Source organism: Culex quinquefasciatus, chromosome 1 (assembly GCF_015732765.1).
Source record: "Culex quinquefasciatus strain JHB chromosome 1, VPISU_Cqui_1.0_pri_paternal, whole genome shotgun sequence".
NCBI classification, from domain to species: Eukaryota; Metazoa; Arthropoda; class Insecta; order Diptera; family Culicidae; genus Culex; species Culex quinquefasciatus.
The window spans coordinates 20,290,999-20,302,537 of record NC_051861.1 but is presented as its reverse complement, the minus strand read 5'-3'; the positions used below and the strand labels follow the sequence as shown (position 1 = coordinate 20,302,537).

The window sequence follows — 11,539 nt, the reverse complement described above, 5'->3', positions numbered from 1 at the left end:
ATTCCGACCAAAGCAAACTGACAACAGTCGACATTAGCACGGTTGTCAAATGAGAGCCCACAACAAAAGCACTAGCTGTCAAATGGTAGCCCATAACAAATCATTGTTTTGGTATCTGATTTTCAAATTTCCCGCAATTCAAACGATAAATACCTGAAAAAACACGTGAATTGTGTTTCTGATGCCAAATTCTATCATATCCTTGGAGATTCCATCCCAATATTGACTGAAAATTCATATCGAAAAAAGTGATTTTTCTGTTTACCTTTTTTTGCTTTTTTTTTCTTTTGGTCGATCAAACAGTGCGCCCGTACACTGTGAATCGGCATTACAAATTTTTCAGTTTGGGTTTACACATTTGCATGGTTTAACATTTAACATTTAAGAGTTTAACCAGGATAACACACTTCGTGTTACCAAAGTAATATGAATAATACTGATTCTGAGTGTTTGTTATCTGAACTTCCAAGATGGCGGCTTCTTCGCTACCCCCTGACTTTTTTATTCCTGACAAAATAAATTATAGATCGATTACAATACTTGCCACTTCTTGGCATCATTTTTCAAACAGTAAATTGGTTCCGCTTTGACAGTTCTAAATTGAGGCCGCTTTGCGGACCACTATTCTGCACCCAGGTACACCCTTAACAAAAATCATGATTTTTGAGTTCCAAATCCCACTTTTCATACGATTTTTAAAGTTTAGGTACTACAACCATAAAAATGGTTATATGGGTTGAACTGAAAAAATCGTATGAAAAGTGGGATTTGGAACTCCAAAAGTCATGATTTTTGGTAAGGGTGTAACATTTTAAAATGCATCATGTACATTTTGACACTTTCTGAGTTATTGCATATTCTGAAAGCACTCCTAATAAGCTACCTCTCCACCAAAAATGAGCAAAAGTTACTTCAGTAAAGTCTGTTTAATCATGATTTTAAATAAAGTAACATAAACAAGTCTCTGCCCCATCAGCAGTCCCTGTTTATATAGCCCTGTCAACCTGTCAAACAAAAGACTACATGAACCTCGTGACGAAAAAAGCAACATGAACAAAGCGCCATGTACATTCGGCGAAGAAAAACGAATCATAACAAAGCGTCCCCCTCAATGACAGCAGGGTGATATATACGTTGGTAATTTCAAAAGAAGTTATGTTTGTTTTTCTCAAATAAAATTACGGAAATAATGTTTTATTGAATTTGGATGATCAAGTATCAATAAAAGCAACGTTTTTTATCGTTTGTTTTCATTAGAACTTTTTATTTCGCTTTTATATAAAAATGGGAATTGAAAATGGATGCTCAACATTCAAATCCGTTTTTCTCAAAACTCATGGTTTGTACATGATGCTTTTTGAAATGTTGGCGTCGAATAGTTAAAAATCCGATAAAAGTGTGTAAAAGTGAACTAAAGAATGTGTAACGCTGATTCTCAGTGTAGAAGTGTGAATTCGTTTTATGATAATTTCTGCCTATTTTTTATTTAGAGTGTGGCATTACAGAAATCCAAAAGGTAAACAAAAACAATCTCGTTGAAAAAAGATCAGAATCTCTCCGTCCCGCAATGATCAAGAATCGGCTCTTTCTGCTGCTCATCACGAGCATCCTCATCGTGGAGACGGCCCACCAAAACACCAAGGACAAGGACGCGGCCTCCATAAACCAGTCGAACGAGTTCAATCCGCTTTCGCCGTTGGTCAAGTGTTCCTTCCTGTCGCTGGAGTTTATGGACTGCGACGAACCGGTGGACCACAAGGGCAACCACACGGCCCGGGATGAGCTGGGCCACGGGTGTGTCAAGTTCGGGGGCGTTTATTACGACGACGTCGAAACGACCAAGGTCAAGTGCGAGGTGTTCCAGAATATCGAATGCTGGGGACCGCGGGAGTTCATGCGGGACGGGTTCCCGTGCGTCAAGTACACGGACCATTATTTTGTGACGACGCTGCTGTACAGCATCCTGTTGGGTTTTTTGGGCATGGACCGGTTCTGTTTAGGGCAGACGGGAACGGCGGTCGGGAAGCTGCTGACGCTGGGCGGGATCGGCATCTGGTGGATTGTGGACATTGTGTTGCTGCTCACGAACAACCTGCTGCCGGAGGACGGGAGCAATTGGAACACCAAGGTTTAGGTAGGTTGGAAAGTGATATTTATTTTATATTATTTTTTCCCTTGCTTGAAGAATCTTTTTATAGGTTTTTATTTTATGGAAAATAATCATTAAAAGAACCAAATTTTAAACTTTTTATATTTATTTATTTCAAAATTCTTCCATGTATGATTGAATTCAAGAAGCAACGAAATTCTTATGCTAACTTCGACCTTTTTGACTTTTCAGAATAAAAAAAAATATTTCAGTCATCTTTCAAAGACCTTTTTTTCAAAACGATTTTATTAAGTTTTTTTTTTGTTTAAATGATTAAAAAAAAATGTTCGGATCAAATTAAACCCATTGAGATAATAATATTTAAAATATTTCCAGGAAATTTTCAAAAGCCAAACTTACTTAGCAGCATCCGATGTGGCTTCTGGAAGACTTTCTTCTGCTAATATGTAAATACAAAATGCTCTAGTTATAAAAGTTTAAGAAATAGCTTGTTTATGTTAAAACCAAAATTCACTGAGTTATGAATTGATGAGCAGACTGCGATTTTAAATTTAGGATTAAATTTAAATTAAATGAACAAAAAAACAAAAACAATGTTTAGTTTTCATTTGCGTTTTATTACAAAAAATATACCGAACTATGTTACAATTCAACTTCTGCTTATTTCCTTTTTTTCTGCTTCATTATTCATCTCTGTCAGGTTCTTTGCAAAGTATATCCGATATCCAAGGACTTTGATTAGTCATTGTTGCGTTTTGAAATTACTTTTCTTATTTACAGCAATCACGCTAAAGAGTCGCTAGATTTGTTTTTTAACACTGTTCTGATCAAGTAGTTTCAAAATATAGTACCAATTGGGTTGTTAAAACTAAACGCTATTACGAAGGGAAAATGTAAATTACGTGCAAAACGCAGGTTTCGTTTAATGCTTAAAACTAATTGTGGAAAGTGTGGTGAAAATTAAAGGTAATGCGTGTTTTAAATGGGATGAAAAATGCTATTCAGAATGCAAAAAAAAAAGTTTAAATGGAAATATAAGCCGAACCAGCCTAAAGTTATGTTTCCTTCAAAAACAAGAAAGCAATTAAATTTATTATAAATTATAGTAAATAATAGTGGTGTAAATATAACTCCAAAGTACGTAAAAATAAACTAGATGGGTCAAAGATGAGTTAATCAATGATGAAGAAATGCTTGAAGTAAAGTCACTGGTTTAGTTCTAAAAACTATAACATGGGAATTCTGTGTTATCAGTTTGTACTGGGAGTAAAGGTAGCTAAGGGTGCAAAAGGTAGTACTGCTGTACGCAAGGATCCTGTGTCAAAATTGTTCGCGAAATTCGCCCTAATTAGTCAACAAACTATTCCTACAAAATAAACAAACTCTTTATGAACACGTGCTAGAGAGGTTCGCCCTGTGTGAGTGGTTGGGTTCCCGGGTGCAAAACTGGACCTGCAACGATAAACAATAATTTGGTTTAAAGTTGAATCCCTTAAAACATTTTGATTGACCATCTTTAACATTGGTCAAAGTTGGCTGATGAAATATTCCGTTGAAAGATGGGAACTGTCAAAATTCTAACCTCAAAGCAAGCTTCCGCCGAGCATCGACTCGTAGCCGGATTCTGCCGTCGAGTACAAACTCTTGGAGCAGCACGGATCATCGTCCACGGCCACCGGTGGAACACACGGGGCGGCCATAATCACAGCTTCGTTTGTCAGCAAATCCACCGACAGAACCTCGTCCGGGTCTTGTTCCGTCGCGGTTGGAGGCGGCGGTTTCTCTTCCGCCAACCGCTCATCGGTTGACAGCCCGTACGCACAGCGTCGCATCCCCCGACGGAACGCCATCCGCTTCCGCATAGTCTCCTCGCCGTTCACATCCGGATACATCCGGCGAATGTTGTCCAGGAAGCCTTCGTCGCAGTCGTCGTCTGCCACGCGTAGTCGCTGAACTCCGCCGATCGCTTCCGGTTCGCCGAATTTCGCTTCCTCTTCCGCGATCTGTCGTCGCTTTCGCTTCTTGCCCCGACCCGGCTTGCCCTCGTCGAGCTGCGTATTGTCACACGGTATCCGTTCGCCCATGCTCTCCATTTCCTGGTGGTGTCGCTTCCGGCTCAGCAGTCGCAGCTCGATGTCCTCCTTCTGGGTTAGCCGGCTCGGGTCCTGGTTCCGCGCCACAATCTCCACGTTGTTCGTGTTGGCCAGCATCAGCATCGACAGGAAGTACCGCGCCGTAAAGTCCTCCTGCTTCTGCTCCATGACCTGGGCAAAGTTGATCAGCTGGGGCGAAGACGGTTCCTCCGCCACTTCCGGTCCGAACGAGTTGATGATTTCCGTCCCGTAAGCGTGGATGTCAAAGTGGTTTCGCTTCTCGGATAGTGCGAGGATCGGTTTCAACTTCCGGTGCCAATTGTTGACCTTCTCGATGAGTTCTTTCGCTTCCGTGACGCTCTGCAGGTACTTTTCACTGTTTAGGGAAGATTCCGGAGCCAGAAGGGGCCCCGCGGTAGATGGTTCGTCGGTTTGCGCGGAAGTAGCCGGCGTCTCCTCGGTGGAATCGCTTCTCCTCCGATCCCCACCGTTCTGATCGTCGGAAATGCCCGAATCGCGGGACATTGTTCGCGTCGGAGTGGACTGCTGCGATCCGGGTTGGACCGATTGTTTTACCTCCGGTGCGACCGTGTTGTCATTCGCTACAAATTCCTGTTTGGTGCCATCATCGACAGGCTTTCGTTCGTCCAGTTCCGGATCGTCATTTTGAAAGCCGAAAAAGTCCAGTTCCGGAGTGGACGCTCGGGACCCTATCGACGGCGGACCGTCGCTCGGCGGTGCCAAACTGTAGAGACTCTTGCCGTGAGGACCGTCTAGAATCTCCGCAAAATCGTCGAAGCCGAGAAAGTCTAAAAAAAAAATTAAAAAAATTATGGTGGTTTTTTAAGCCCCGCCCCTTTGTTTATGGTTTGCTCGGAGCTGTTGGTATAAAAGCTTCGGCTTTGGAGAAAATCTCGTCAGTCAGTCTTGAGCGTGCGAGCAGTGGAGATCTACTAGTGTCATGGATACGGGTAAGTGCAAAGCCTGTTTGCAAATTTTGGATCTAACGATGGGATGGCCTTTGAACCTACCTTCCAACTCCGGTGTGCTGGGCCGCCTCACCCATTCCGGATTCTTCGGAGCTCGGTGACTCAAGCTGTACAGCTTCAGCGTAAAGATGTCCTTCCCTTTGGAGCTGCTCTTTCTCACCAACTGCAAATAAATAAATCATTTTAGAATTTAATACCGAAAATGCAACCGACTACGAAGCTCTCACATCCATCTTCATCTTCCGGTACTCCGCCGTCAGCGCAAATATCAGATGCTTCCGCAGGTGACACTCGGGTATCTTGAGCAGGTTCAAGCTCAGCAGCGCCGGCTTCAGCGAGATGGTCGTTTTCGGCGCAGTCGTCGCGAGGACGGTTCCGGAGCAGAAAAACAGCGGCGGCTCCGGCGAGCACTCGCTCAACTTGTCCAGCGAGCAGGACCGCGACAGCAGCGATTCCCGATCGCCACCGATTCCCTCGTCAGCCGATTCCATGCTGAGCCGGGACTGGCTAATTTGCTGGGTCGGGTCGGATGGGACGGTTGAAGGTGGCTGTTGGTTCTCGAGGGCCATCAGTTCCGGTTCTGGCGCGTCGCTGATGATATCCGTCGTCTGGGACGATGGTTCTTGCTCGATGGTCGATTCCTGGCTGGAGTTGAGTTCGGTCGCTTCTTCGGGGGTTGTTTCTTGGCTGGAATTTGGCTCCGAATCCTCCGTCATAGTGGTGTCCAACCTGGACGATGATAGCACGTTGGAGAATGAAACGTCCTCCGGAGAACCGTCGAGTTCAACGACAGGTTCCTCCTGAGAAGGTGGCGGAGGTTGGCCATTCATCAGCTTCCAGATGGGATCCTTCCGGAAATTGCTGCTCTTGGCCCGGTGCAGCTCGTTGTCAAAGTCCGAAGTGTCTTCAAGCTCGATGCGGTACCGTTCGCGCAGATATTCCGGCGGAATGTACATCTTGAACTCGCGTGGCTTCAACGGAAACACCGGCCTCGGTGGCGTGCACTCATCCCGGTCTCGTTCGCCCTCCTGCTGTTCGTACAAATAGTCGATTACGTCGCACCGCTGGAAGAATCGCTTTAGGTCGTGTTCCGGACGGAGCGATCCCGTTCGCACATCGATAAAGTTCAGAAAGATCTGGAAGTCGTACCGCGTGCCGATCGTTTCGCCCGACTCCAGGTCCAGAATCTGGTTCTTCCTCGCGGCCGTATGGCTGGACATGATTGGCGGAATGTTGGCTTCGTCCCGCAGCCTGTTTAGAATCTCCTGTCGGCGCTGCTTCGTTGGCATGGTTCGCAGTTCGTTGCACAGCTCCTGCATCTGCTGGAACTTATTCCTCCGATCGACGCCGATCCGTTCGAACGGAGCCACCAGCGACCCAAGCGCGACCATCTTCCGATCCACGCTGGAAAACTCCAAATCACTGAAACAATCCGACAACGATTGAGGCTGAAACCGGGCAGCTCGCCTCCGCCCAACCGGTTTGTCCGCGGTTTGCTTCCCCCCGTCCTCGTTGTCCTCGCGAGCCTTCTGGTCCTGGCCCATGTGCATGATTATGTCCTCCAGGTAGTCCACCTTGCGGCCGTAAATCTGGGCGGCACTCATTACGAGCATGGCCGCCTCCGGGAAGTTGGTTTCCTCGCCGTGGCGCCGCGCTTCGTACCGGTCCAGCCACTTTTGGATGTCAAAGTCGAAACAGCGGTCGATTTTCTCCGAAACCTGGACGGGGAAATTTTAAAATCATTTCAGACATTTTCTCAGGTCGATTGCTTTTAAAAATCACAAAAAGTGGATTGGCCCACTGAAAAAATAATGGTTCAGTCGTGTTTAGCTCAAAATGAATATTTTCTCATCAGAGTGTACTCATGAAATGTCAGAGATATAAACCAACACATTCAAAATATGTTTACATGACAGCTGGACGTTTGTTTGCATCAGGTTTCCTTTCTCTTTCTAGCAAAAAATTTTTTGTCAGGCGACTTCTAGCTGGTTTTTTTGACTGACTGCCCGATATTAGTCTCCAACATACTTCACAGGGCTGTGACAGCTACAGCTCGATCATTGTTTGCATCAGGACACTGTGACGAGGAGTTCGTCATTTTTGAGTTAAATTATATATTTTTTCACTGTGCCTAGTAAGCCTTATAGGATTTTGGTTAGCAATTTGGTTTTATCCAATCTGAAAGCACTAATAATATTTATTAGCTTCAAAATTTGTAGTTCACGATAAATTGAGACCATTCAACGCATAAACTTAAAGAGAAATATGTAAGAAATCATAATCTTCCAGTCATCAACTCTACGTGTCAACTTCTCTCAGTGCATGCAACTCACCTCCATAAACATGAGCGCAATTTCCTCGCGGGTCAAATCCTGATGTTCCCGGGGATCTTCCCTGGTCCTCGTTCCGCCACAGAAGAGATTCCTTGCGGCGCTGACCCTCGGAACTGCTCCCCTGCCACCGCTCTCCGTTGACCTCTTTTTACTGGGCGAAAGTTCAATCTCTTCATTCTGCTGCTGGCCACCGTCCCTCAGCCTCCTCAACTCCAAAGTGTTTAGTTTTCTGCAACAAAATAAGATGCATTTTAACTCATTAAGGTCGGAAAATTCGACCCCCCCTCCAAATTGGGCAATAGTTTCGCAATCCGATTTTCCACGCCACTCCGGCCACCCACCGAGGAGTGGTGAAGGGAAATCGACCCAACTTTCGGAGCATCAAAACCGACCCATCCCGGATCGGTTCCGGTCCGCATCCTACCTCTTCATATTGCTGGCACATTCGCAAACCGATTTCCGGCTTCAAAATTCACATTAAATCCATTAAAAACCCCAAATTTTTGGTCCAATGTTTACTCTAGCACTCACGCAATAAAAACAAACCCGCGGACGCCATTTTTGTTTTCGTGAGTTCGTGAAGATTGGAAGGGGGGCCAGAAAGTTTGCTGATAAGTTTGTAGAGGGGTTGGGGAAAATTCGGCAAGGTGTTTAAGTATCATGTCTGCAGAGAAGAATCACAGACCCAGTCACGACGTTCTAGCAGGATTCTAGCAGAGTTCTCACAGAGCTGGATATTCTTACAGCATTCTAGCAGAAATGTTCCATCGTTCTAGCAGGATTCTGGCAGAACCAGCTCTGCAAGAATATTTCGTGACTGGGGAGTAGCTCTGGGGAAGAAGGGAATAAAAAGTGGAAAAAGGCTGTTCTTGGATCAAAATTCCTAAAATTTGGAAATTTTTGGAATTTAATTTTTTTTAAATTTTTTAATATTTCAAAATTTAAAAAGATTTTGAATTTTTTAAAAATTTTGAGGTTTTTATAATTTTAAAGATTATGTATCTTTAAGGTGGTAGGGGAACTATACCCTTTCTCAGCCTATTTATATTATCGGCCTATCAGCACTTTGATCATGAATTACAGCTTATATAAAGTGTTTTTGACTGTTCCAAAGTAATAAATAGCTCAAATAAAAGTGAGCAAGCAACTCTCCATGTTGATTTAATAGCAGAAACGGCAAAAGTGATGAGAATTGGTCGAACGGCTTAGTGTGATTAAAATGGGTATATTTCCCCTAGATGGTGTCCTTCACATTTGGGGCAATGATGGTTCTGAATTCAGGGTCCAGAAATAGTAAATTGAAATGAAAAAAATATCACTAGGTATAATTTTACATCTACAGACAACACAAAGAAATCCTTTGTTTGATGGAAACATTCTGATTCAAGATTTCAAAACATTGAGGATGGATGAACGAGGATTAAATCTGCTGAGCAGTTCTCTCAGATTTCGGTCATTCGATTTTTTTTTTGTATTTTTTAATCCGACTGAAACTTTTTTGGTGGCTTCGGTATGCCCAAAGAAGCCATTTTGCATCATTAGTTTGTCCATATAATTTTCCATACAAATTTGGCAGCTGGCCATACAAAAATGATGTATGAAAATTAAAAAATCTGTATCTTTTGAAGGAATTTTTTGATCGATCTGGTGTCTTCGGCAAAGTTGCAGATATGGATATGGACTACACTGGAATTTTTTTATATGTTTTAGAGGACATCAAATGCCAACTTTTCAGTAATTTCCAGGTTGTGCAAAAAATCTTTGAGAATTTTTGAATCAATACTTATTTTTCAAAAAATCGAAAAATTGGTCGCAAAAATTTTTGAACTTCATTTTTCGATGTAAAATCAAATTTGCAATCAAAAAGTACTCTAGTTAAATTTTAATAAAGTGCACCATTTTCAAGTTAAATCCATTTTTTAAAAAATTGAAATAGTAGTTTATGCAACATGTTGCAAAAAGAGGATTTTTTCAGCACGAGTCGTGCATTTATCCAACGAGGTTCACCGAGTTGGATAAATACGAAGAGTGCTGAAGAAATCAAGTTTTGCAACGATTTCCATACAACATTTTTTGCAATTCCAAAAAACACACACTGAGTGAAATTTTAAGTCAAATTTTCATATATTTTGTCAATAAATCGTTTAAATCAAAAAAATGTTGAAAAGTGTTACTTTTCGAAAGAAGTGCTGAAAAGTTCAACTTTTCAGCACCCATTTGACTGCTGAAAAGTAGAACTTTTCAGCATTTATTTTGAAAAGTGTTTCTATTCGATTCTGTTATTTTTGGTATAGAAAAGTAGGCTATTTCGTCGTTGAAGAATGACAGGAAAAGTGAGTAGTTTCACGACGGAATTGCAAAAATATATTTTCGAAAAGATCGGAAAATTTCACGAATGTTTCATAATTCAACATTGAAAATCGGACCGTTAGTTGCTGAGATATCGACATTAGAAAATGGCGTGTTGTTTGGGTGGGACTTAGAAAACATTAATTTTCCGGTTTTTAAACCTTTGCATGGCAATATCTCAGCAACTAAGGGTCGTATCAACAAAGTCAGAATAAGCAAAATATAGAGAATTTTCTCAGCTTTTCAAAAATATTTTTTTCAAAGGTGGGCAAACATGTGCACTAATTTTAAAAATTTAAAAACTTCAACTATTTTCAAAAAAGTCACCTAAAAATGGATTTAACTTGAAAACGGTGCACTTCTTCAAAATTTCCCTGGAGTACTTTTTGATTGCAAATTTGATTTTACATCAAAAAATGAAGTTCAAAAATTTTTGCGACCAATTTTTCGATTTTTTGAAAAAATCAGTATTGATTCAAAAATTCATAACTCGCTCAAAGATTTTTTGCACAACCTGGAAATTTCTGAAAAGATGGCATTTGATGTCCTCTAAAACAAATAAAAAAAAAATTAAATAAAAATAGTGTTTTTTGCAAATCAAGTTTTAGTGACAAAAAGTTAAATAAAAAATCACCAAAAAAATTTTTACCGTGTATATTTTTTTTTCCAGTGTAGTCCATATCCATACCTACACCTTTGCCGAAGACACCAAATCGATGAAAAAATTCCTTCAAAAGATACAGTTTTTTGAATTTTCATACATCATTTTTGTATGGCCAGCTGTCAAATTTGTATGGAAAATTATATGGACAAACTAATGATGCAAAATGGCTTCTTTGGGCATACCGAAGGCACCAAAAAAGTTTCAGCTGGATTAAAAAAATACACAAATTAAAATTTAAGAAAAATGACCGATTTCGTAGAGAATTGCTCTGCTGTTAGTTTTTCAATTCCTATTTCGAACCTAATTGATCAATTGGGTACAATTTTTATTTTTTTTTCATCCATTTGGTTGTTTTATTTATCTCCGTTTTCTATTTTAAAGTTACCTCCTTAACCTGATAAGAAGTTGTAAACTAACAGGCTCTCGTCACAAATAAACAATCAATTACAATTAATAAAGCCCTATGTATATTTTTATGTAAAACGGTAAAAAAACACGATTAAAAACCATTTCTGAGCACTTTTTTTCATTTTAATGCAAAAAAAGAAATGACAAACTGTCAAGTAGGACCTTCTTGTCAAGAAGGGCTGAGATGTTAACTTTTTTAAATTGAATTAAAAATCCATTTTAAATCCTTAGCGGTTGTTCAAAGGGTCATTGTACTCAGAAAAATAAGCTTTATCGTTGTGAACAATAATATTAAAAAATAAGCCTAATTTTAGGACCCAATTGTGATTATAAATCAAATAAAATTGTAACATGCTTTCTCGAAAAATAAACGTTGAATTGGGTCCTAAAATGAAGCTAAGATTGCAGATATTATTGTTTACAGCGATAGAGAGTATTTTTCTTAGTACAATGATCCTTTGTACGACCACAAAGAGTTTAAAATGGATTTTTAAATCAATTTGGAAATATTAACCTCCTATTAATTGACATAGGGCTTTAGTACCCAATTGACCAATTATGATTATAAATTTAAAAAAATTGTATTGCGCAAT

General features: G+C 40.9%; 2 protein-coding genes across 2 annotated transcripts; one reads left to right on the top strand and one right to left on the bottom strand.

Annotated features, from left to right (window-relative positions):
• The first annotated feature begins 1,479 nt into the window (after window positions 1–1,479).
• LOC6037482 (TM2 domain-containing protein CG11103) lies at window positions 1,480–2,710 on the top strand. Its single transcript, XM_001847340.2, has 2 exons — window positions 1,480–2,134; window positions 2,486–2,710. Exon 1 carries the CDS (start codon window positions 1,568–1,570, stop codon window positions 2,132–2,134), a length of 567 nt encoding a protein of 188 aa, XP_001847392.1. The 5' UTR covers window positions 1,480–1,567; the 3' UTR covers window positions 2,486–2,710.
• A 1-nt stretch (window position 2,711) lies between these two features.
• Window positions 2,712–8,101, bottom strand: LOC6037481. The gene is made up of 6 exons (XM_038259188.1): window positions 7,950–8,101; window positions 7,526–7,754; window positions 5,420–6,910; window positions 5,235–5,355; window positions 3,693–5,012; window positions 2,712–3,562 (listed from the first exon to the last, which is right to left on the bottom strand). Exons 1-5 carry the CDS (start codon window positions 7,955–7,957, stop codon window positions 3,694–3,696), a joined length of 3,168 nt encoding a protein of 1,055 aa, XP_038115116.1. The 5' UTR covers window positions 7,958–8,101; the 3' UTR covers window positions 2,712–3,562; window position 3,693.
• Window positions 8,102–11,539: the final 3,438 nt, after the last annotated feature.

Excerpts from the sequence above, each read along its gene's own strand:
- LOC6037482 (XM_001847340.2), top strand. The coding sequence starts at position 1,568 with ATGATCAAGAATCGGCTCTTTCTGCTGCTCATCACGAGCATCCTCATC.
- LOC6037481 (XM_038259188.1), bottom strand. Across the intron at positions 6,911-7,525 it reads TTGCGCTCATGTTTATGGAG|GTTTCGGAGAAAATCGACCG; the intron begins GTGAGTTGCATG and ends TTCCCCGTCCAG. Across the intron at positions 5,013-5,234 it reads CAGCACACCGGAGTTGGAAG|ACTTTCTCGGCTTCGACGAT; the intron begins GTAGGTTCAAAG and ends TTTTTTTTTTAG.